At 53.9% G+C, this 23,821-nt stretch overlaps 1 protein-coding gene across 9 annotated transcripts in view; it reads right to left on the bottom strand.

Moving 5' to 3' along the window:
• SCN5A (sodium voltage-gated channel alpha subunit 5) overlaps positions 1 to 23,821 on the bottom strand; it is a 94,013-nt gene that overhangs the window by 6,984 nt on the left and 63,208 nt on the right. For 4 of the 9 annotated variants that reach the window (XM_058729447.1, XM_058729441.1, XM_058729439.1 and 1 more), the window contains 10 exons: positions 23,171 to 23,617; positions 21,724 to 21,885; positions 19,110 to 19,230; positions 18,036 to 18,190; positions 10,009 to 10,182; positions 7,006 to 7,128; positions 4,480 to 4,761; positions 2,457 to 2,510; positions 1,702 to 1,839; positions 960 to 1,064 (listed from right to left, as the gene is read on the bottom strand). In XM_058729447.1, coding sequence (XP_058585430.1) covers positions 960 to 1,064; positions 1,702 to 1,839; positions 2,457 to 2,510; positions 4,480 to 4,761; positions 7,006 to 7,128; positions 10,009 to 10,182; positions 18,036 to 18,190; positions 19,110 to 19,230; positions 21,724 to 21,885; positions 23,171 to 23,617 — 1,761 coding nt within the window. Of the gene's footprint in view, positions 1 to 959; positions 1,065 to 1,697; positions 1,840 to 2,456; positions 2,511 to 4,479; positions 4,762 to 7,005; positions 7,129 to 10,008; positions 10,183 to 18,035; positions 18,191 to 19,109; positions 19,231 to 21,723; positions 21,886 to 23,170; positions 23,618 to 23,821 lie in introns of all 9 variants that reach the window. The other 5 variants (XM_058729442.1, XM_058729443.1, XM_058729445.1 and 2 more) reach the window with 3 other exon arrangements.

Here is a 23,821-nt window from a genome sequence, read left to right on the forward strand (position 1 = left end):
CAACCTCACAAACTGAGATCATGACCTGAGCCCAAATCAAGAGTTGATGTTTAACTGACCGAGCCTCCCAGGTGCCCCTGGAATTGATTTTATTTATTCGATTAACATATTTGTATGTCTTTAATTGTTAGCCACCTCAGATTATTTGGGGAAAAACAGAAGATTACAAATAAGTGAACACAGGGATGCCTGTGTGGCTCAGTGGGTTAAGCATCTGAGTTCAGCTCAGGTCATGATCTAACGGTTCATGAGTTCAAGCCCCACGTCGGGCTCTGTGCTGACAGCTCAGAGCCTGGAGCCTGCTTCGAATTCCGTGTCTCCCTCTCTCTCTCGGCCTCTCCCCCACTCACGCTCTGTCTTTCTCTCTCTCTCTCAAAAATAAACATTTAAAAAAAAATAAGTGAACACACACACACAGCTAACCTAGAATAAAGCATGGTGAAAGGGTAGGAATTAGATAAAATCGATGAGATGGATTTAAAAACTGGGCCTGACACTTCCTAGCTAGTGATTTGGGTTGTGTCACCTAATTACTTTGAATACTGTCCTCCACCCCCTTTTCTAGAGAGTGGCTTCGTCAGTCAGCCCACGTGCCAGGGGACTCTGGGCCACGTCTGTCCCACTCAGGGGTTGCCAGGAAGAGGCTGTGAATGCGGGTGGGTGTGCAGAGGCCGTCCTGCTCTCCCTGGGAAAGGCTGCACTCCGGCAGGGGGGGAGGGAGCGCTCGGAGGCAGAGGGAGTCCTGTGGGAGGGAGTGCTCCTGGTTGTAACAGTCCTCCCAGGCCTTCCTCACTTTCTCCAGCAGTCTGAGGCCTCCGTGTGGTCAGAGGCCTGACCGAGGGCCCTGGGCTAGGCTGAGAGACTGTGAAGAGGCCTTGATAGCTGGTCCTGGGGAGGGGGGCTTCCCAGGCCCCCTCAGCACATCCTCCCCACTCTTGCTGAATCGGGAACTGGCTCACCAGGGGCCGAGGGATGGGCTTCTGGGGCTTCTTGGAGCCCAGCTTCTTCATGGCATTGTAGTACTTCTTCTGCTCCTCTGTCATGAAGATGTCCTGGCCCCCTAAGTGCAGAGAGACAGGCACCAGACTCATTTTGGGGTTCCTAGAGGCTCTGGTATGGGGGGGGGATAGGGATCCTGCCTCCTTGATGAGGGTGCCTCGGTCGGCCTCCTCCTCACTTCCTCTCCTGCTGGAGAAAAGTATGTTGCTGGAGATTCGCCAGAGATTCCTCCCCAAATCTGCTTTTCCAGGGTCCCTGTCTCCCTTCACTTTGAGGGTTCTCTGGCTTTGTGAGATGCAAATCCACTCCCCATCTCCCCCCCTCCCCCCACCGGCTCAGCTCAGCCACCCGGAGGTTCTCTCTGTCTACTTGGTCTGCCCACAACCCAATCATGGCCTGACCCGGGGCCACTGTCCCCCTTTCCCACCTTCCTGATCCTGGTGAATAGTCCCATCAGCCCAGCTCCTCTCAGGAGCCTCACCTGTCGGGTAGACTAGGGCAGGCCTGGGGCCCCTCCTTCCACTCCAACAGACTGGGCCTGTTACCTCATGGATGCCCCCTCTCCCACCCACTCCAGCAGCAGCGGGAAAAGGACCATCTACAGCAGGAAGGCCACACGGGGCCGGGGCCCAGAACGGCTCCTCAGCGCCCCGGCCCCCAGCCCGGCCCTGCCAGCCCACAGTGGGCAGGCGCTCTACGTATCTTTTTCTTTTGTTGGTTGAAGTTGTCAATGATGACACCGATGAAAAGGTTCAGGGTGAAGAAAGACCCGAAGATGATAAAAATGACGAAGTAGATGTACATGTAGAGGTTGTATTCCCATTGGGGCTGCTCTTCAAACTAAGGGGGAGAAATCAGACAGGGGGATCAGACAGGCGGGAATGGGGGAGGGCCGGCTGGAGGTGTCCCCTCCACGGGTGAGAGGGTGTGTCCACAGGAAGGTCACCAGCACGGGGCTGTGTGTCTGTGTGTGCACGCGCGTGCAGAGCAGGGCCGGGGTGGGTGGGGAAGGGGTTCAGGAGGGTGACGGCTCAGGGCTGACACGGTGGTGCCGTCTGGCTTCCACCCTGGGCCGTCGGGATGTTCGAGTCTGTTCAGCACCCCCAGTGTTCACTGAACTATCAGTGTGATTGGGTGGGGTGCAAAGACACAGAAGAAACTTGATCTGCATTTCTATTCTTTCTACCCTGTCTCTCCTGGGGCAAGACTAAGATTCAAGCAAATGACAGTGAATTTCATTTGAAAGATATTTGCGGATTTGGGGCTCCTTGGGAGACCATGCAACTCTGCCCCAGGGCCAGGCCTGGGCGTTCCAGACAGGCTCGACTGCAGGTTGACACGAGACATCTGGCCTGTATGGGGTGGGCTTATGGGTGTGGACACGGATTCCCTAGTGGCCAAGCATCCGGGAGACTCAGGTGCCTGACTTGGTGGGAGAGGCCAGCGTGGTTACCTACCCCCCTGGAGTCCACAGCCGCATACATAATGTCCATCCAGCCTTTAAATGTTGCCTGGAAGGAAAAGACAAGAAAATCACTTAACTTCCATCTATTGAGGTACTCAGGGCTCCTATCTGGACAGATGAGGCCAGGGACTACCCTCCTATGAGAAGCTAGCATCCCGCCCCAGCGCTGACCTGGCCCCCTTGGCCGTGTCCCTCAGAGAACCACGTGGCTTCTGCTCCAGGGCCTTTCAGGAAGGTCCTGAAACATCTCAACCTCCCCTCGTACCTACGGGGGTCCTCTTGCCATGGGTGTGTTGGTAAATGGCTAACAAATGGCTTTCCAGAAGCAAACAAAGCCCTGATTGTTGTGTTCGCCAATCTCTCGGTGTAAACACTCCCCCCCACGGCCAATTTCAAGTTATCAACGTCTCCTTACTGAACACAGACTTGGGAAGAGACACACAGGAGCCTAGCATTACAGTATTTCCACTGTACAGCTATAGCTCATGTAAATAACCTCAAGAGCATAGAGAGTAATAGGCAGTAATGGTGAATTTTGAGTTTTTATATTTATTTTAAGTGATCTCTACACCCAACATGGGCCTCAAACTCACAACCCTGAGACTGAGAGTTGCGTGCTCCCCCGACTGAGCCAGCCAGGCGCCCCATGATTTTGTGTTAATGTCATTTAGTGAATTATCAGTTTATAAAATCTAATTTTTAATCAGGGCTTGCAAAGTATCTGAAAATGCAACAGTCAGCTCTTGTAGGCTACACAAACCTGCTCCAGCCCGCCCTCCAGAGCGGCAAAGGAGGAGGTCGCACGAAACGGGGCTCTGGTGTTGGCTACACTGTCTGCCCCAGTCGGGGCTGCTATGAAGGTTCAGGAAGGGCCTGAGAGACGTGTGGTGGCGAGGCCGACTGCCCAGGGGGATCTCACTTGTGTCCTTGGCCGAGTTCCAAACCTGCCCAAGCCTCCTTTCAGGGTACAGCTGCCCACACACACTTCCAGGCCTGAGAGTTCTTATGACACAGGTAGGGCAGATGGGGAAACTGAGGCTGCCCCAGAGGAGGCAGGCTACTTCAGCTCGCCGTGCCAGGAGGCCCTGCCCTGTGGAGGGAGGCCTGGAAATGCTCTGGAAACTGCTGGAGAGCATCCAAGGTGATGAGATGCTTGTGACTCTCTTTCCAGCCACTGTGTTGCTTTGTCTGGAACGGCTGGCAGTTCTCAGTCTACAAATTCTGTCGTCCAGAGGGAAGTCCCAGGAACAGAAGGCTCTCTGGGTTTGGCTTGAATCTTGTCCTCTAGGAGGTATTTCAGGGGAGTCTTTGGAGAGAGCTACCCCTGGGATTTAAGGGAGGCCCGCAAGAGTGAGGAGATGTACATTAAGTCCACTGAGTGTCCCTCTGCTTTGGGGACGAGAGACAGGTATCTGGTCTCAAGACCGGGGTGGCAAGAAGCTGTGGCTGTATGTGTTACGGCTATTTGTGGGTTAAGTTTATGGCATGTATCAGGCTCACTGAAGCCTCCGTCCTCCCAAATCAATGGAAACTTTGGAAAGACTGGGTAGGGTCATGTATGTTTCAACATCACACATCTTGCGCATCAGAGGTAGAAGTAAATATGTTCTCTGGAACAACACAGGAGGTATTATTACCTTTTATAACACAAGGCTGGAGTCGCAGCTTGGCTAATAGTTCCGACTCTGCATGTCTATGGTCTTTGATTTTTAACCTGTGCCATCACATTGCCAAGCTGATGGCGTGAGGTTGTCCGCCTGACTACTGGCTGGGGGGTTGGTTCTGCGTCAGTGCTGAACCCCCAATGCCATGCCTCTGGGAGAATGTGGTATCTGTTCTAGAATGGAAAATCCAGAGACTTCCCAAGGAGCCACGAAGTCTCTGGAGAATCCTTAGCCTTCTTTGGGCACTGTGACCCTATCGTGAGGAACCAGAGTGGCCCCACTGTCCCCCTCCTGCCCACACTGTGGGTGAAGGTGCCTGTTGCTGGAAAACCAGTGGGAAGAAGGACTTACCACCTGCAGAAGGGCCAGGTACCCGGCCCCTACGTTGTCAAAGTTGACTTTCACCTTGGTCCAGTATAATTCGCCAGTCACATTGAAAGACTCACAGTCACTCTTGTTGTTCACGATGGTGTAGTTCAAAGGCAGGTCTCCTTCAGTCTGGTTGATGCACCGCCCAAACTTCCCCGCAAAGAGGTTCACGCCCATGATGCTGAAGATGAGCCAGAAGATGAGGCAGACGAGGAGGACGTTCATGATGGAGGGGATGGCGCCCACCAGGGCATTGACCACAACCTCAAGGAGACAGAGAAGAGGCTCAGTTCCTGGGGGTGCCCAGAACATAGGCTCTTTTCGAGACCCACCCCTGCTCCCTCCCTGAACTTGTTGCCTGCAGGTCCCTGTGGGGGTGGGGGGGGTGGAACACTTCCTGTCCCCAAGGAAGGGCCACCCCTGGCAGGAAGCCCTGATGGGGGGGCAAAAGGAGAGATGATGGAGAGTGGGGCGGGGGAGAGAACACACACAGACACCTTTCTTATGTTTTTGGTCCTGCCCTGAATCCATGACCTTCAAACTGAATTTTCAACAGGGTCTGTCTGGTCGAGTGTGCCGGCGATCTGATGGGAAAGGGCCTCCGGAGACACATTCTCTGAGCTAAGTTTCTGGTTTATTTTGGGGTTGCTGCTACTAGGAAGGATGGGCGTTCTCCCTAAAGCACGCCCAGGGGACCTCTGTGCGGCATCTGGCGGGTGCTCTGGCAGCTCTCCGGGGCTGCGGTGAGAGCCGAGCGGGGAGGGCAGGGCGCGTGGGCACTCCCGGTGCCCCTCTCCCTCCCGGCGGCCAGCGGCTCTCTGACCCCATGGAGCCCTGGTGTCGTTCTCTTCATCGAAACTCACAGTGCCCGGCAGAAGCTCCCTCGGCAAAAGCACATGGGGCACTCCGCTCCACTGAGGGCCCGAGCGCCCAGCCGTCCGGGAGTCGGGAAGGTGTTTGCTGTGCAGACGGGAAGGGAGGCTGGTGCGGGGCTGTGTGGTGGGCCTGGGGCTGGACGGGCAGTGCGACACATGCAGATGAGAGAGGGCCCCTGGTCCCGGCAGGCGTGACGAACAGGGTGGGACACCCAACCCCCAGGTTTGCCCTTGGCCGGCTCTGTGGCCAACGGCCACAACAGAGGCGTTCCTGGCAGCTCGCAGCGCCCCGTGTCCCTCTGGAAACAGATGCCCTCGCTCCCAAGAGACCTTTGGCTTAGGCAGGATGATTCACTTGCGAATGGTTTCCCACCAGGAATAAGTGACTTGTTTCTCTCTCTCTTGGGGGTGTGGGCAAAGGTCAGAACCGACAATAAGGAAGGCACCTGTTGGGACGAGCACTGGGTGTTACATGCAAGTGATGAATCACTGAATTCTGCTCCTGAAACCAATGCTACACTCTATGTTAACTAACTAGAATCAAAAGAAAAGAACAAAGAACTTCAAAAATAAAACCCCAACAAAATGGGGGCTGTGTGACGGTGTCTGCAGGGTCAGCGAGACTCAGGCACACAGATGTGGCTGCTGAAGCCACAACAGAACTGTGTAGGTTTTGTAAAAAAACAAGTAATGCAAAACACACGCGCACACAAGTACACGTACGTGCGTGTTTTCTTGCTACGTACTACAGGTAAAGTTTTTTTCTTGGTGGGGCTTTTAAATTTGCCTTGCGTGGCCATATTTGGTAAAATTTGGTGACCTGAAAAATGCTTAGGGCTCTGTACTTAAAAATCCATGTAGGGGCGCCTGGGTGGCTCAGTCGGTCAAGCGTCCGACTTCGGCTCAGGTCAGGATCTCACGGTTTGCGGGTTTGAGTCCCGAGTCGGGCTCCGTGCTGGCGGCTCGGAGCCTGGAGCCTGTTTCGGATTCTGTGTCTCCCTCTCTCTCTGCCCCTCCCCCCAGTTGTACTCTGTCTCTCTCTGTCTCTCAGAAATACATAAATGTAAAAAAGAATTACAAACGAAAACGAAATCCGTGTGAGAGTTCACTAAGCAAATGACAACTAAGAGCCGGTGCTGAGAATATAGCTGCTTCCTCTGTTTCCTCGACCTTCATGACCACGGCCCTACTGCCCGTCGCAGACCAAGGAGGACAGCCTGTGTCTGCTGGAGGGCAGGGCGTGCAGACGGGCACATGGAATCGCCCCAGAGCAGAAGCAGAGGGGCTCCCTGGCCAGTGGGGCTGGGCGGCAGCCGAGAAACCCACACCCAGACCTCACTTCTTTTCCTTTGTCGGGGTCTCCTGGCCCTCGCGGGGCCCACGGGGCTGGAGGTGACAGGCCTCGAGGGAGGGATCTCACAGCTCTCTGCCCTCTGGGTGCCCGTGAGCCCAGCTGACCCTGTCCTGGAGGTTTTGCACCATGCTCCAACTGGGGCCGGGGCCGGGGGGGGGGGGGGGGCGGGGGGCACAGCCCCAACTCCGGGCTGGGCCGCTTGGTCAGCGGGTGAACGTGGGGGCCCCTCAGTGGAGTCACCTCCCACTGCCCTGGCAGGAAAGCAGCCACTCCCCTTACCCTCATGCCCTCAAATCGGGACAGGGCTCGCAGGGGTCGGAGAGCACGCAACGTCCGCAGTGACTTGATGGGGCCCATCTCTGCGAAGCCCAGGGTGTTGGCCGCCAGGCTGATCAGCGAGACCTGTGGGAGGTAAGGAGGGCGGGAGCGCCATGGGGACAGCGCTAGAGGCAGGTGGGAGGGCTCCTGGCCCACCTAAAGCGCGGCTGGTGTCAGAGGGCCAGCAGGCTTTCCCCGCGTCTAATCTTTGCTATTTCCGGCTGCGTCGTCTTCCCGGGCTGCCGCGCCCTGGGCTGGCCTTGCTGGGGCCCACGAGGCTGGGCGTGAGGCCAGTGTGTCCCCGCTTTCAGATCTTTACTAAGGGCCTGCTCTGTGCACTCACTAACCCAAGGACTTGGGATGCCTTATCCCTATTCTCCTGTAGAAAACCGAGTTCCAAAGCCAGCCGCTGGCATGGAGGGACAGGCACACAAAGCCTGGGCTTTTGGTCCCCGCGGGCTTGCCTTCAAGTCAAATTCCTTTTGGGAAGGGAGGACTGTCCTGGGTTGACCGTGAGCAGACAGACCATCCTGGGGCTTTCCCCCAAAGCCATCGGCCATCTTCAAAGAGGGTAGGCACAGGCGGAGTGTCTATGGCCCAGGGACCGGGTCGGGCCAGTCTGCCCAGCAGGGCACCCTGGTCATCTGTGCTTTCAAAGCTTGGGCCCCTGCCCCACTCAGAGCCCTTCCATCTCAGCTGGCCGCAGCTCCCTCCTTCCAGCTGCTCAGGCCGCGAGCCTCGGCGTCATCCCCACCTCCTCTCCCTCTCTCACACCCTGCGTCCAACCCGGCAGGATTTCCTGTTGGCTCTGCCTTCAAAATACATCAGAAGTCCAAATATTTCTCACCACTTCCACTGCCACCACGCTGGCCAGGCCACGGTCATCTCTCCCCTGGACCGCCACCAGAGCCTCCTGACCCTCCTCCCTGCCTCCACGTGGGCCTCACCCCCTCCTGTGCTCCTTCAGGAACATGTCACTCTTCTGCTCAGAGTCGCTGCAATGCCTTCCCACTTCGTTCTAAAGCCTGGCCTCATCTCCTGTACCTCCCTTCCCCACTCAGTCTGCTCCAGCCACTCGGGCCCCCTTGCCATTCCTCGAGTATGCCAGGCACACTCCCACCCCAGGACCTTTGCACGGCCCCTCCAACCTCTGCTCGGAAGGTTCTGCAGATGTCGGCCCGGCTGACCCTAACTTCCTTCACGTTTGCTCCAACGTCGTCTCAGTGGACCCACCCTGGCCGGCCGATTTAAAGTTGTAATCTACACCTTCCCCTCGCCAGAGTCCCGGCCCTCCTCATCCCCTTTCCTTCTCCACTTTCTTTTTCTCCTTCTCCACTTCCTTCTCCTTGACCTCGGACAAGGCCCCTCTCTGCTGTGGGCCTCAGTTTCCTTCTCCGCAGGCTAATTCTCCAGTTCTGGGACTGGGCAGCTCCCCACGGTGGCAGGTGGGAGGGGCTTGGTGGGCTTCCCCAGGAGTCTTTGCAAACCGCCTCCTGCCTTCCTCGAGGGGAGTCGCTCGCAGACCCGGCTTCCCAAGAAGCTGCAGAAATAGCTGGGTGGGGGCCTCAGGGCAGAGGCGCCAGGATCCCAGGCTCGGCCACGGCCCTGGGGCAGGAGGCCTCCCAGGCCCTCTCCTCCCTCTCAGGGAGGCTCTGAGGACTCCATGCACACGCTAACCCAAAGAGCCTCTCCTGTCACGGCCACCCACGGATTGGCCCCCCAGCAAGGCTGAGTCCCTCCCTGTGGCCTCTGAGTGGGGTGTGGGGTGGGGGGACTGAACAGAGACCTGAGCCTCTTCTGCAGCCACGTGAAGGACCGCCCCTGCGGTGGGCGGAGCCTAAGGCCAAGCCCAGAAGCCACAGGTGCCCTCCGGAAAGCTCTTACCCGGCTTCGGATGTGGACCCACCTTGTGTTCTGTAGGACCCGCTGCAACCAGATGGCGAGCCCTCACCTGAGCCCCTGGCTGTTCCCTCTGCCCTCAGTGAGTGCAGGCCCGAGGCTGTTCCACACCCTGCTCTCGGGCTCCTCTCTGGCTCTTCTCACACGCCACTGTGCTCAGGAGCCCAGGGGGACCCTGCACGCATCGTGCTTGGCACCCGGCAGCGTCCTGGGGCCTGGGTAGCCGTGGGGCAGCCCCCCCCCCCCCCCCCCCCCGCTCCATCTGCCAACCGGGCGCTCAGAAGACGTGGCGCCTCCCGCCCTCCACCCTCCCGGGACAGGCAGGGAAGCTGTGCCCGCCTCCCCAGTCGTCCAGGGCACCCACCCAGAACCCCTCAGCCAGCGTTCGTGGCTTTCTGCCTTCCTGTACCCCTTTCTCATCCTCCCCAAGTGGTACCTTCTACCTGAGCCCGGAGGATCCCCCGCTGCCTGACCAGAATCCCTTCACCGGCCCTGTCCCCTCTGGCCTTTGGCTCACTCTGTCCACACGGCCTCCTACCATGTGTGGGCGCAGAGGATCCGAACCGGCGACCTAACTAGTGGGCCTGACAGCCGCTTCACAAGACGCGTAGCGGGTGCTCTGATACAGGCTGGTCTGCCCCCTGACTTCCGGCCCTCCTGGGAGGGGGCCCCACCCCTGCCCTGGCTCGCGCTCCTGCCTGGACTGCTCCTCACTCTCCCCCTTAGGGAGTCCAGTCTCCCCCAGAAGCCTCGGTCTCCCCCCCCTCCCCCGGCTCCTCTGTCTCCCAAAACCGGGGTGCTGACGGCCAGACCCACGCTCCGATTCCCCCCAGACTGGGAACGTTATGGGCGGGGCCTGGGTCTCTCCTGCGACGGGGGCGTGGCCTCCTTCCTCTCTGCCTGCTCTGCGGCCCAGCCACGTGCCTCCGCATCGGCCTGCGGACTACCCCCCCCCCCCCCCCCCCCCCCCGCCCTGTCATTCTGCCCTTCCGTCCCTCCGCTTCAGCTCCTTCCCACCCTGGCCACCGAGCTCCCCTCCTCCCGTCCCTTCCGGTCCACACTCACGTCCACGATGAGGAAGTCCAGCCAGCACCAGGCGTTGGTGAAGTACTTCTTGAAGCCGTAGGCCACCCACTTGAGCAGCATCTCCAGCACGAAGACGTAGGTGAACATCTTGTCAGCATACTCCAGCAGAACCTTGATGGTCTTCCGCTCCTCTAGGTAGATGTCCTCGAAGGCCTGCAGACCGGGCCAAGGGCGGCACCCGTGACGTCCAGACCACGGCCGATCCCGCCCCGCGCGAGACTCCCTCCCCTCATCACGGCCCGAGGGGGCGGGAGCAGAGGGGAGGCACGTAGTGGAGGGGCCCTTCCGGGGTGATCACGCTGGACTGGATCCGCGCGCTCTCCCGGGAGCGCGCGCTCCGCCGGTGGCTCGTGGGGCACGTGGACAGCAAGGCGCAACGTGCGGTGAGAAGGCTTCTCCCTTCCCACCGAGGAGCGAGGCTCAGTTCTGAGCCAGCGCACCGTTGAGACCTTCCTCAGACGTGCTGATCCCCCGTGTTAACAAGGAGCGTGAGGGGGCGCGGGCTCGGCCCACGGCCCTTCGGCCGAGAGCACCGTAAACCCTCTCTTTGTTGTTTTCATTCCACTGCGCCGTTCCTCTCTTTACGAGGTTACCTACTTTTCACGGGAAATGAAATTGGTTTCCAGTGGTAACGATCATTAGGTCTGTCTCTCCAATGCGTTTATGTAGAGACACAAAAGCCAGTGAGAGCTGATCCAAAGGAAAATTTCCGGTAAGCGCCGGTGAAGGCGGTTTGTCAAGAAGACGGTTGGAGGATGCGCGACTCATTATCCTGGGGATCGGGAAGCTCCCGCTTGCTAACACTCTCGAGTGTTCCTAACACTCTAGAACGTGTCTTTGTCCACCGCCTCCTTCCCGCCTCAGCCCCGCTTCCTGAGCCAACAGAGGAACCCTTGCCCCGTCCCAGTTGCCCTCTTGCACCTCCTGTCCCCATCTGTCCCCGCTTGGTGTGCTCAGGGGATCCCAGTCTAGGCAACTGAACACGTCACTGGGGGCCCCGGGGAGCCACCTCCGCCTGTTGCTCTGGGCCTCCCTGCCTGCCCGCGGGGCCCAAGTGAGTCACTGGGGCCCCCGGTGGCCAGCGCTGTCAGCCCTGGTGTGCCCTGCCCAGGCACCTATATGGCTAGCCCAGTCAGCGTAGACAGGACACAGGAGAACTCAGGTCCCAAAATGGACTCTGGGAGTTGTTCAAGATGAAAAGTAGGTGTGTGTGTGTGTGTGTGTTTTCCTGATTACAAAAATGTGTGCTTCTTACAAAAAAATTAAATAATCTAGAAATCCTAAAGAAGAGCAGGAGGCCCTTCTGATTTCATGACATTACAGTAACCACTGCTAACATTTAGGTGAACATTCTTTTCAACACTCGCTACTTGTGTGCATATGACAGCACCCAATTTGCTAAGATATGCTCTGCTTTTAAGCTTCTTTTTCCACTCAACAATCTCTTGTGTTTACCTACTCTGTAATGTGACCTGCAGTAGCTACCTAGCATTCTTTTAGAAGGCCGCATCCTGTTTGATTATTTGCACATAACTCTTGTTTACTGAGCTCACATGCCCGTGAACGAACATTGCAGCTGTTTCCAATCTATCCCTAGTAGAAACAACATCGCAGCGAACAACGTGAATGATTATCTGTTGAGGATCCATGTCCAGAATTGGGGTGCCGGGTCCAAGGTGTACTTTTGGTACAGATGGGGAACAGGATCCCCAGCAGGGGAAGCCGATAGACATTCCCTGCACAGTCGAGGAAGCTGGCTCTTTGTTCCCCACGCCACTGACGGTGCTGGGGTTTCTCGTCACTTTTCCTAGCCTGAGGCATGGAAACTGCAATTTGTTACATTGTCATGTATTTTATTACTGGCCATGCTGACATCATTTCCTTGGATATGGGCAGTGTTCCTTGTGCGACCTGCCTGTTCATCTTCTCTAATTTTTTTTTTTTTTTTTTACTTGAGTGTCTGGTTTATTCAGAGACGTTATTCTTTGTTATATACAACTTGTCCTAGTTGTGTGCCTTTAAATCTTGTTTAGTTTATCCATTGCCTGGTGACTAACGAAGGTGTGGTACATCTATACAATGGAATAGCACTCAGCCACAAAAAAGAATGAAATCCTGCCGTTTGCAATGACATGAATGGAACTAGAGGGTATTTTGCTAAGTGAAGTAAGTCAGTAAGAGAAAGACAGATCTCTGATTTCACTCCTATGTGGAATTTAAGAAACAAAACAGATGAAGGAACATAGGGGAAGGGGGAAAAAAAGGCAAACCAGGAAACAGATTTTTAATGACAGGGAATGAACTGAGGGTCGCTGGAGGGGAGGTGGGTGGGGAGGTGGGAGAAATAGGTGATGGCGATTAAGGAGGGCACTTGTGATGAGCACGTATATACGTGATGAATCACTAATATTACACTGAAACTAATATTACACTGTATGTTAACTCACTGAAATTTAACTAAAAACTTGAAGAAGCAAAAAAAAAATTCAACCTTTAAAAAAAATCTTGTTTATTTTTGTTTACCGTACTGAAGTTCCATACTTCATTTTCATTTATTATTATATCTAATGTAATCATATCATTCATTATGATTTTCACCTACTAAAACCTGCAGGATCACGTTAAGAAAGCCCTTACCTAGTCTAAGGCTAGGACAAAAGATGACCCTTCTTTTCTTCTTTTTTCTTTTTAACTTTCTAGTTTCATTATTTTATATTACAACTTTAAAAATCCAATATATTTTGGTGAAGAGCAAATATCCATTTTAATATTTTCTTCAGAGTGGCTTGTCAGTGCTATGACGCTTTATTAAAGAATACACTTCCAATCCACAGATTAGAAGTCAACTTTATCATATAAACTAAATTTCTGTCTTTGCTAAAATTTATTGAACCTGTCTGTGTGCTGTCCTGAATTAATATCATATGAATTTTCCTGGCCATTTTTAGTAATCTTCAAGATAAAATTTAGCAGTCTTTCGTCCAATTCCCTGAAAAATGTTGCAAACTTATCGTTATTGCACCTAATGCATTAACTGCATTAGGATGTAATATGGAACCTTCCTACCCAAGACCAGAGTATATTTATAGTATATTTATTGGTCTGTCTTTTTCTGCACTGCTTAGCTAAGTTTTAGAGTTTTCTTCATGTACCTCTTATACATCTCATGCAATATTTATTCCCACTTATTTTGTGTTTACAATGTCTGGCAAATAAGGACTATTCCAGAAATATTACTTATGACTAAATGGTTTCTGTTAGAATAAAACAGCAGCAACAATTCTTTGTGTATTTATTTTATAACTGGCCATGTAATAGGTTTTAAAATTTTTCTAGCAATCATTATCTACAAGTAATGCTTCAGTTATATTTATTTCTATTATTTTAACTTATTTTATACTTGACTACCTTAACTCCAGTTCTTCTATTTTCTTTCTCTTTCCCTTCTACCCTTTCTTTCCTTCTTTCTTCCCTTTCTTTCCTTTCTTAATTTCTTTTTCTTTCTTCCTTTCTTTCTTTCTTTCTTTCTTTCTTTCTTTCTTTCTTTCTTTCTTTCTTTCTTTCTTTCTTTCTTCTCTCTTCTTTCTTTCTTATTCTGAGAGAGAGTGCAAGCAGGTGAGGGGTAGAGAAAAACAGGAGAAGGAGAGAATCCCAAGCAGGCTCCATGCTGTCAGCACAGAGCCTGATGTGGGGCTTAAACTCATGAACAGTGAAATCATGACCTGAGCTGAAGCTGATTGCTGAATGGACTGAGCCACCCAGGTGCCCCCAATTCTCCTATTTTCTAATTTTTATCTTTTATGTTTACTTTTATTGATTAATTGGGCAGCTAGTGCTTCAAGATTATTACTAAATAATGGAACAACCGCTAAAAAGTAGTTAAATCATCTTCCTAGTCCTGACTTTAATAAAAATGTTTCAAGTGCTTTACTACTAATGATGATAATAGAAGCTAATTTGAGAATGAGTTTTTCTCTAAACTAAGGAAATATATTTTATTTCTATTCTTACTAGAGTTTTAAAAGTCAGGCATTCATTGAGGTAACTATGGTTTTCATCTCTGTCCTATTCATATAAATAGATTTCCTAGTATGGCATTATTCTGCCATTTTAGAATATACTTGGCTATGATGTACTGACTTAAAAAAATATATTGTTGGATCTTATTTGCAAGTATTTCAGGATTTTTGCATCACTGTTTATAAATATGGTGTATGAAAACTGGTTTTTAAAAATCAGCATTATTTAACTTACATAAAAAGGATGTATAGACTTTCTTCATAGACTAGAACATTTTTATATTTTATTTTATTTTAAATTTAATTTAGTTTAATTCTATTATTTTATTTTATTTTACATTTTAGAGAGAAAGAGAGCACACAAGCAGGAGACAGGGGCAGAGGGAGAGAGAATCTTAAGCAGGCTCTATGCTCAGTGTGGAGCCCAACACAGGGCTCAATCCCATGACCCTGGGATCATGAGCTGAGCTGAAACCAAGATTGTACACTTAACAGACTGAGCCACCCAGGTGCCCCACACTAGAATATTTTAAATAGGATTGGAATTATTTTCTTCCTTGAGAATGCAGAAGAATTAATGCTTGGAGATGTGAGGGATCAGATTAGCTAGTGGTTTATCTGTTTTATTATTTTAATTTTTCAAGGAATCAGCTTTGGAATTTCATATCAGTTTTATTATTTATTTTCTGATTAATTTGTTTTTAAAATTTTATTAATTATTTCCTCATTTTCCTTAAGATGATTTTGTTGTTATGTTTGTAATTTCTTGAGTTAAATAATTAATCAATTTACATTCTTTCTGTTTAATAATAAAAGTGTTTAAGTCTATGAATTTTCCTCTTATTACAGCTTTGGCTGCATCCCATAAGCAGTACTCTCAGTATTATTATTTTCTAGTTTTTTATTCCCCCAGCCAGCTTTTTTTCTCTCCTTCTAATTTTTTTTCTTATTTTTCTAGATCTCAAGCGGACAGAATTGGTTGAATCATAATCTCTGATTTACAACACACTGTCATCTTCGGTCCATGAGTAGCCTCTATATTTTACTTATTTACTTACTTATTAATATAATGAACACTGATGAACCTACCACCAAACTATTTTCTGTTTGACCCAAAGTTTAAGAATGACTTTTACACTTTTAAGGATTGTTGTTGTTGTTGTTTTTTTATTTCTATTTTTGCCATATCTAGCACTTTCATTATCTGTAAAATAGACTTAATACTAGTACTTATCTCTTAGGGTTATTGTGAGAATCAAATGAATGAATCTTTGTAAAATGCTTACAACAGGGTCTGGTACATAGTGGGTGCTATTTAAATGTTATTATTTCTATTATTAGGTTGGATAAAATTATATATACATATATTTTAGATCTCTCATTGTTTTGTTCTTTCTATGTGATTTGTCAAGAACTAATAGAAGTGTGGTAAAATCTCCCTGTACTGTTACACTGTTGCCACTTTTTTCTTGTCTTTTTATTCTAATGGTTTTTGTTTGATATAAGTGCTATGCAATCCCAAGCAAAAATATATTTATAATAGTTTTTTTTAATTATAGCTTGGATCTGCTTGGTTTTATCTCAAGCTTCTTATGTTGAGTTAAACCTTGTTTAATGTTAACAAACAAAAACACTCTAGTTTTGTAGTCATTGTATTTACATTTGCCTGATATATCTTATTATTTTACATTTAATATTTCTGAGTGACACCATTTTGGTTTGTCATTTAAAAACACATAGTGGAAGGTTTTTTTTTTTATTTTGCTCTTAAATGTTTTTATTTATTTTTGAGACAGAGAGAGACAGAGCATGAGCAGGGAAGGGGCAGAGAGAGAGGGAGACATAGAATTGGAAGCAGGCTCCAGGCTGTGAGCTGTCAGCACAGAGCCCGACGCAGGGCTTGAACTCTTGGACTGTGAGATCATGACCTGAGCTGGAGTCGGATGCTTAACCTACTGAACCACCCAGGCGCCCCTGTTTTTGTCTTAAATCCATTCAGGGGCACCTGGAAGGCTCAGTCAGTTAAGCATCTGACTCTTGATTTTGGCTCAGGTTGTGAATTCATTATTCGTGAGATCAAGCCCCGGGTAGGGCTCTGCATTGACAGCATGGAGCCTGCTTGGGATTCTCTCTCTGCCCCTCCCCTGCTTGTGCTCTCTCTCTCTCAAAATAGATAAATAAGTATTAAAAGAAATCCATTCAGAGTCCTTTCCTTTTAAAAGATGAATTTTATCCAGTTACTGTTATTATTAAAGCACATATTTGATTTTGCCTCTGCCATATTATTTTCTGTTTCCTGGTTTCATGTTTCCTTGTTCCTTCTTTTTTCTCCTATCTTTTGCTGTAAGAGCTCTGTTTTCTTTAAAAGAAAATTCCCTCCAACAGTTTGGAAGGGATATATAGTTTGCTTTCTGTTAAACAAGTTTATAACTTTAAATAACACACTCAGACTTCTTTTTCTCAATATATCATCGACGTGTTTTTTTTTTAAACTGTGCTTGGCTGTCTACCCTGATTAGATTCACCATTTGCTTGCCAAACCTCCTCCTCACTTATGCCAGGCTGAGTTTTTCCTCCACAGCCCAGACTACATGGCTCTGGCTGCCCTTGTTTGTGGCTGTTTAAAAACAAAACTCGTTAACATATTGTCAAATCATCCTTCTCTGAAGCCTACAGAGATTTGGCTCTAGCTGCCGATGGTAAAACAGCCTGCCGCCTGCAAGTCATGGCTCCAGGCCCACTCTGGGACAGGGGAGGGCAGTACAGAATGGGGTGGGCCCAGAGATTTAGGAGTGACAGCCGCAGTGCCTCCCCATGGCCTGCCCCCCGCAGGAGGCAGCACAGAGTGGAGGCACATAGCCTTGGGTCAAAGTGCCCCTCTCTCTCGCTCTACAGTTCAAAGCATTCCCTGTTTGCTACTCATCCATGGGGTTCTCACCTCCCCAGCAATATCAAGCGCTTCCTCCCTGGGGCCAGGAAAGTTACTATCTCTTCTGCCTGCTTGACCACCTGTCTCCCTGCTCACCAGCATCTTCTAGAACTCTCTCCGGGGCTGTCCCATCTCCTCCTAGAAGGACTGAGAGGTCAGAATCGGGTGCTTGGTCAAACCTCCTTGTCCTCCACAGTCCAGCTGCACTTGCTGTCTCCAGGGAATCTTCCTGACCGCTCCAGTCCCCCAACCTCCCAGCCATTTACTCCATTCTTGTTCCGTTGTCTCTCTGGAGCTGATCTCTACCCCAAACCTACTGAATCTGGTTTCCCCAACTAGACTCTGAGCCACTGAGGCTGGGGTTGGGGTCTCCTCCTCTTGCTGCCCCCCATGGCTCACAGGCCTAGATACGAGGAGAGCTTAGAAAAGGCCTCTTGAACGAACAGAAGCTTCAAGACAAAGGACTCTGGAATCTGACCGCCTGGGTTCAAATACCACGTCTGCTGCTGAGTGAGGTGGGACCTTAGGCAAGTCATTTAACGTTTTTACAAAGGGCTATTGTCAGGATCCAAGGTGATACTGTGTAGACTGCAGAGCATGGCCTCTGGCCCTAGAAGACCGGGAATAAGTAAAACTACCAGTGTCACATCAGCCAGCATTGTTAACTGCACTGAAACGGCCTGACGGGGCTGTTTGCAGCTGGGTGTGTCACCGGAGCTTGGGGGGTAGGAGGCTGGTGACCTGCGACCTATGCCAGCTGGGTGCTGTGAACTGGGGGCAAATCACCCCCCTTTTGTGGAACACGGGGGTCTGGAAAGATGACCTCTGTGAGCCCTTCCTGCTCTGACCTCCGTACGTGCCGTGGTGTTGGGAGTTTGTGGGCTGACTCCCGCTCCCGGGGGGGGGGGGGGGGGGGGCGGGGGAAGCACATCTTCAGCAGAGGCTCTGCCCCAGTTTCCGGTCTCCTCCCCAGCCTCTCCAGCGGGAGACTTCCCTTCCCCGCCCTCCTCCCCTCCTCCATCCCTCTCTGCCCCAACCCTGCATCCCCAGGAGGGTACCAGTGCTCCGCTGCTGAGCAGGATCATGAAGATGATGAATGTCTCGAACCAGCTGTGCTCCACGATGCGATAGCAGGTCTTGCGCAGCCGCCACCAGACCTTCCCCGGGGCCTGCGTGGTGTCCACGGCGCAGCAAGGACAGCGCCGGACGCAGCCTGCGGGGGTGGGGAGGGGGAGGGGTCAGGCCCGGGCCGGGGCCTGCCAATGCCCACGCCCGATGGCGGAAGGTCGGATGGTGGAAGGAGTGACTGAGAGAAAGAGGGTATGATGTGGAGTAAAGAACGGGGCGGGCGGGGGTGGTGGACGGCAGGAAGCACCGTGGTGCCGTCCTCGGGGCCCACGCTCAGCAGGAACTCCAGGGAAAGGCCGCGTGGACTGGGCACCCAGTGAGTGGCTAAAGGGCCTGGCAGGTCTGGGGTGGGGGGAAGGCTGGGGCTGAGATGGGCTCCTGCTTCTCCTCTGCTCATCTGGGAAACTCTCCCCCTGGGGAAATATTCCCGAACCCCTGGGGTGCTCTGGGGTGCTCTGTCCCTGGGCCTTGTCCATGTTTGCAGTTTTTGAACCTTGGGAAGGGCAGACCGCTCACTGAAAGCCCCAGATGACAGGCCACGCGTGGAGGGCGAGCTCTCATTTTAGCCCCAGCCGCCTTGCGAATACACCACCCATCCGTAGAGTTTCAGACGCCGGCGACCAGCACGGCCACAGGTCACACCCACAGGTATTTACAGAAGGCCCACGGTGTGCCGGGCACCGTGCCCACCTGGGGGCACAGGTGAAGACGATGGCGTCCCTGCCGTGCTACCAACACAGTGTCACTACGACTACGAACGCAACGTCGCCGGTCCTCGGTGGCGCTGACCCACACTGCCCAGCCCAGCACTCCGCGGGCAGACTCGCCGTGATTCAAGTCCTGGGCACGAGGAGGGGCCCTGGGGTCACGAGGAATGGGGTAGAGAGGGCAAGCATCGGGGACAGGGTGCGGTGCCACATGGCCCCTGGCCCCAAATTGCTACTGGTCGTCCTGCCCCTCTGGGCGGGGCAGAGGCCGGGGCGAAGGGCCACGCCGGGCAGTACCTTCGGTGAAGCAGTCCTCTGGGTCCTTGACATCCTCACCCAGGTCAGGGATCTGCTCCAGGAGGTCAGCAGTGTTGGTCATGTCTGCTGTGCTCCCTTCCGAGTAACTGTCCTCCTGAGTCTGTGGGCAGGGGTGTGGGGTGGGGTGGGTGAGGGCCATGAGGAAGCCTCCAGCCTGGAGCCCAGAGTCTGGGGCAGCCGGGGGCTCCCTAAGGGAAGGTGCCCAGACTACTTTCCATTACACACCCTGGAAATCTGAGCCCAGGGTGGACGGGTGGGTGGGGACCTGCCCCGGGCTGAACTGAGGCCCCTCGGGGGTCCTGAGTCTGCGCTGGAGTCTAGTGTGGGGTGCAGGGGGTGTGTGGGGAGGGAAGGCACTGGGGACGGGAAATGCATCCAGCCGGGAACAAACGGACACGGGCAGCGACACCGACACATCTGGCCAAGGATACACGGTAGTGGCTTGGCACACAGAGCCAACAGACATGCCACAAGGGGAACAGAGTCAGGACCAGGAGCACAGGGACATACAGGTGTGAGGTCAGACACGCAGAGAACAGGCCAGCAACCCAGCCCGCACTTCTCACCCAGTTCACAGGGAGAGTCTGGAGTAAAAGCAAGAAAAGATTGGGAACGTCCCTGCCCGGCTAGGCGGGGTTCTGCTGCCCTGACCTTGCATAACCTGATTATAGCCGGGCATGTGCACCCAGCCTGCCCTTGTGAGTGTCTGTGTTAGTCTCGTGTGGGTTCCAGCGTGCAGGGGCGCAGTAGTGGAGCCTGCTGGTGCCCTGCCCAGTTCCCTCTTAGCCACGGCACCGTGAACGCCGGCTGCTTAGCTGGCTCCTTCTCCAGAGCACGGTCTTCAGCCGGGGGCGGCCGTCCCTGGTAATGGCGTGGGGGCTACGGCCCAAGCCAGGGGCGGCTGACAGTGTTGCACCGCTATGGGAACACAAAAGGCCAGCCCCTTGCCTTGGGGTGGGACAAGGCCATGTGCAGCTCATGCTCCAGGGCTCCCAGCGGACCAGGCTGAGGCCTGAATCCAGCACTGGCCTTTCGCAGCTTCTTCCTTGGCCTCACCCTGCTTCTCCCATTTCTTTCCCTATCGGCTTCTCTGAGGGCGCTCCCTCGGTAAATCATTTGCACAGGAAGCCTGTCTCAGACTCTGCTTCTAGGAGCCTGCTCTACCGACAGCCACGGCACGGCCGAGGCAGGGGCTTCTGAGAAGGAAGGGAAGCCTTCAATGGCTTCGGATCCCAGCTACGTGGGCAAGCCCGCATCTCCAGCTCCTCCTGGAGATGAGCTGGTTTGAGGTCCGGGGCCTGCCTCTGCTCCTGAAGCTGCTTTCTCTTCCCTTCCTCCCATGACTCACTCCTCTGGTTTCTCAAAGTCCTCTTGAGTTTTGGTGTTTGTGATGGGGAAGGGCTGGACGCCGGTGGGAAAGTCGAGAGGGCCCGGGTGTAGGGTGGAGCCGTGGCCCTTTTGGGGTCCCTGTGCCTTGGAGGGCTTCCTCCTTCTGCCCCCAGCTTCACTATGCAGCGGAGCTGGGAAAGGCACGAGCCCGAGGAGGTCTCTGTGCTACTTCTTCAGACACCGGAGCTGCGTGAAGTCCGCGGGGCATCCGGTGGGAGCCAAGCCTTCAGGATCCCGCCGCAGGTGAGATGAGGGGTCCTTCTCCCAGGAAAACCCAGCCCACTTCTCTCTCCCTTTGATGGGTCCCACCACGAACTGATTTGAGGAAAGGAGGACGTTTCAACATTCCAGTCCGAGAGCCCCCCCCCCCCACCTTCTCTGCGAGTTTTGTGCCCCTCCTGTTTCCAGGTGCCTTTCTGTGTCAGACCCTCCAGGGGAGAAGTGCGACCCGCACCGTCAGGGTGAAGACCGTAGCGGGCGCTCGTGCTCCAAAGATGACCATGATCGCGAGGCCTCCCACGAGCCCATCCCGTGACAGGGACCCAGCAAAATGGGCAGTGCTCTGCTGGGGCAAGTCACAACTGCCGGCCAGGGCCAGGCTGCAGGGCCAGAGCCACGGAGCGCTGTCTCTGAACGCCTGACCTCCCCCTTCCGTGGTGAGTGGGGGTGGGTGTGCAGGGTCGGGGGCGTAGTGGGCAGAGCCATGGTCCCTTAGCTCAGGGGTTGCCGACTCCAATGCTTACAGGGGCCAGGCAGGTGCTGGAATGAAGTCAGGCAAGTGGGGTCTGTGGCAAACCAGAGGGCTCCTGCCAGTGTCAAGGAGGGTGGGCAATGTGCCAAGAACTTGTTCTCAGGGCCCCCTGAAGTTCCCTGGGATGGGGTAATTCATAGGACAAACGTTTGGCAGAGAGGAGCAAAGCACAGGAACCGAGTGAGGAGGGGTGAACACAGGGAGGTGCAGGGTTAGTCCTGCATCAGGGGTCTCGGCTGGCTGCTTCCAGAATTTCCCGGAAGCCCTGGGCCCCAAGCCATCCCTCCCCCCATCCTGCCCACGTTCCCCTCCGCCGACGGGTTTCCCACACTGCCTGTGACAGCGGCTACGGTTCCCACCAGCAAATGCAGGCGTGTGCCAGGGCCTCTCACGGCCTGGCTCCAATCCAAGCAGCAGCACCCGGCCGGCTTCAGGGACAAAGGTGTGCGTTACCTCACTGCACCCTGGGGCCGGGGGCTCCATTCTCCGCTGCTGCCGCCAGTCTGCCTGAGCCACACTGGCCTCGGCCTCGGAGGAGGGGGTCTCTGACACCTGGCTCCAGGCCCTGGGCTTTGGGAGGGCCTCTGGGCTGCCGGAAACAGGCTGGGATTCCTGCTGAAGAGACCCCCAGCCCGTGAGCCACCCAGCCAGAGTGTTTTCCAGGGCCCTGCCTACGCGACTGGAACACTGCCTCCTGCCCTCTTCATGGGGCCTCCTCTCACTGAAGATCAAGGGCCTCCAGGGCCGGAAGTGGGCCGCTGGGAGGCTCCTGGCCAGCCTGGCATAAATCTCCCCCTCCTCCCATTCCCTGGAAGGGTGCAGCTGGGCTGTGACGCCCAGCTCCAAAGTGCTGGCAACTCCACTTAGGAAGGATACGCTGACTTCTCCCATGAGTTCCCACAGCACTCCTTACACACACACACACACACACACACACACACACACACACACACATCCCAGGGAGCCAGAGTCAACAGGCTCAAGAGAAGGAAAGGAAAAGGAAAAGGAGCATCCTGGAGATAACTGGAAGCCGTGGTCCTGGCAACACCCACATTGCCCTCTCCCAACTCATACTGTCACTGTCCTGCAGCCTGGTCTGACTCAAGGGGCGGAAGCTGGCCTCCGGGACCACTGGGAGGCAGAAAGCTGTGGAAGCTAGCCTGAAGCCTCAGATTCACTTCTACACACGGGGAACTGTTGTTCCTCACAGCAAAGCTGCTCAGGGCAGGCCTAAATGAAGCAGCCAGGACAGGCCCAACCGGACAGAGAACCACTCACTGTCTGACCTGAAGACCTAAGGAGAAGCCATCTGAGCCTGGCTCAGGCCACGGGAAAACTGAGGGGGCGGGGGGCACCGTCTCTTTTGTCCAGACTCTGGTCCTAAGTGTTAAAAATAACAGGTTGGGAGATAAGATAGTGCTGTCTCTGACACCTGCCATCTCAGGGAGGCTTATTTTTAAATCTCAGAGTTAGCCCTGGGCCTGGGAGGAGGGGAAAGGGCAGTGGCGAGGTCAGGAGACTGCACTCCTTCCCCACTAGGACATTCTGGTCGGGGGTCCAGGATGTCTGGCTCTGTCGCAGGTGCATGAGGAACTCCTAGCAAGCCTCTCTCTTGCCGTACCTTGGTTCCCCTTTCCGTGCGATCAGCTCTCATGGCTAGCATCAGATGAATGATGGACAGCAGCCCGTCCCTAGGTCCCCTCCGGGCTGGCTTGGGAAGAGAGGGTTGACAGCTGGCCTCAGCACCCCTGTGTGAGGCCGCCCTTTGGGAGTGGCCTGTCGTCTACCTCCATCCCATTCCTGCTGGGGCAGCTGCTCTGAGCGAGGCTGGGATCCCTGGACAGCAGAGCCCTGGGCCCTGTATGCGCAGGTGCTGCACAGGTGGGCGGGGGGCACTCACCTGCTTACTGGACTCTTCCTCTGTGCCCAGGCTGTTTTCCTCGTCCTCCTCTTGCTCATCTGTGTCTGACTCAGCCACGGCAATGGGCACACACACAGGCTCTGTATCCCCCGGGGTGCCCTGGCCTGGCCGCTTGTCTTCCTCAAACCGTGTCTCCTTGCGGGCCGGAGGCGCCTTCTCTGGCTCTGGGGGCGGTGGGGGTGGGGAGCTGGAGGTGGCCACACAGCGGGGCAGCTGGCCGTGGGCGGCAAGGGCCGCGGGCTTCTGAGGCCCCCGCTGAAGGAGCCCACAGCAGAAGTCCCAGGTGGTCCGCTTGAGGAAGCACAGGCCACGCTGGATGCGTGCCAGGGCCAGCTGGAGGTTGTTCATCTCCCCGTCGTCGTCGGGGGCCGTGAGGTTGTCTGCACTGAAGGAGCTGAGCAGCAAAGCCAGGAAGAGGTTCAGGACCTGTGGAGGCAACAGATCCGGCTCATCGGGGCGGGCACCACACCAGAGGCATTCGGCCTCGGGTCCGTTATGGGGAAACTGAGGCCGAAAGACCTTAAAGACTGCCGCGGCAAACAGCTCTGGGCGCGAGCCCTGGGCCCTCATCCTAACGCTCCAGTTGTCTTGAACATAGTGAGTTTGGCTATAAATGAAAGACCAATTCCC

The sequence above is a fragment of the Neofelis nebulosa genome, chromosome 5 (assembly GCF_028018385.1).
Source record: "Neofelis nebulosa isolate mNeoNeb1 chromosome 5, mNeoNeb1.pri, whole genome shotgun sequence".
Lineage (NCBI taxonomy): Eukaryota > Metazoa > Chordata > Mammalia > Carnivora > Felidae > Neofelis > Neofelis nebulosa.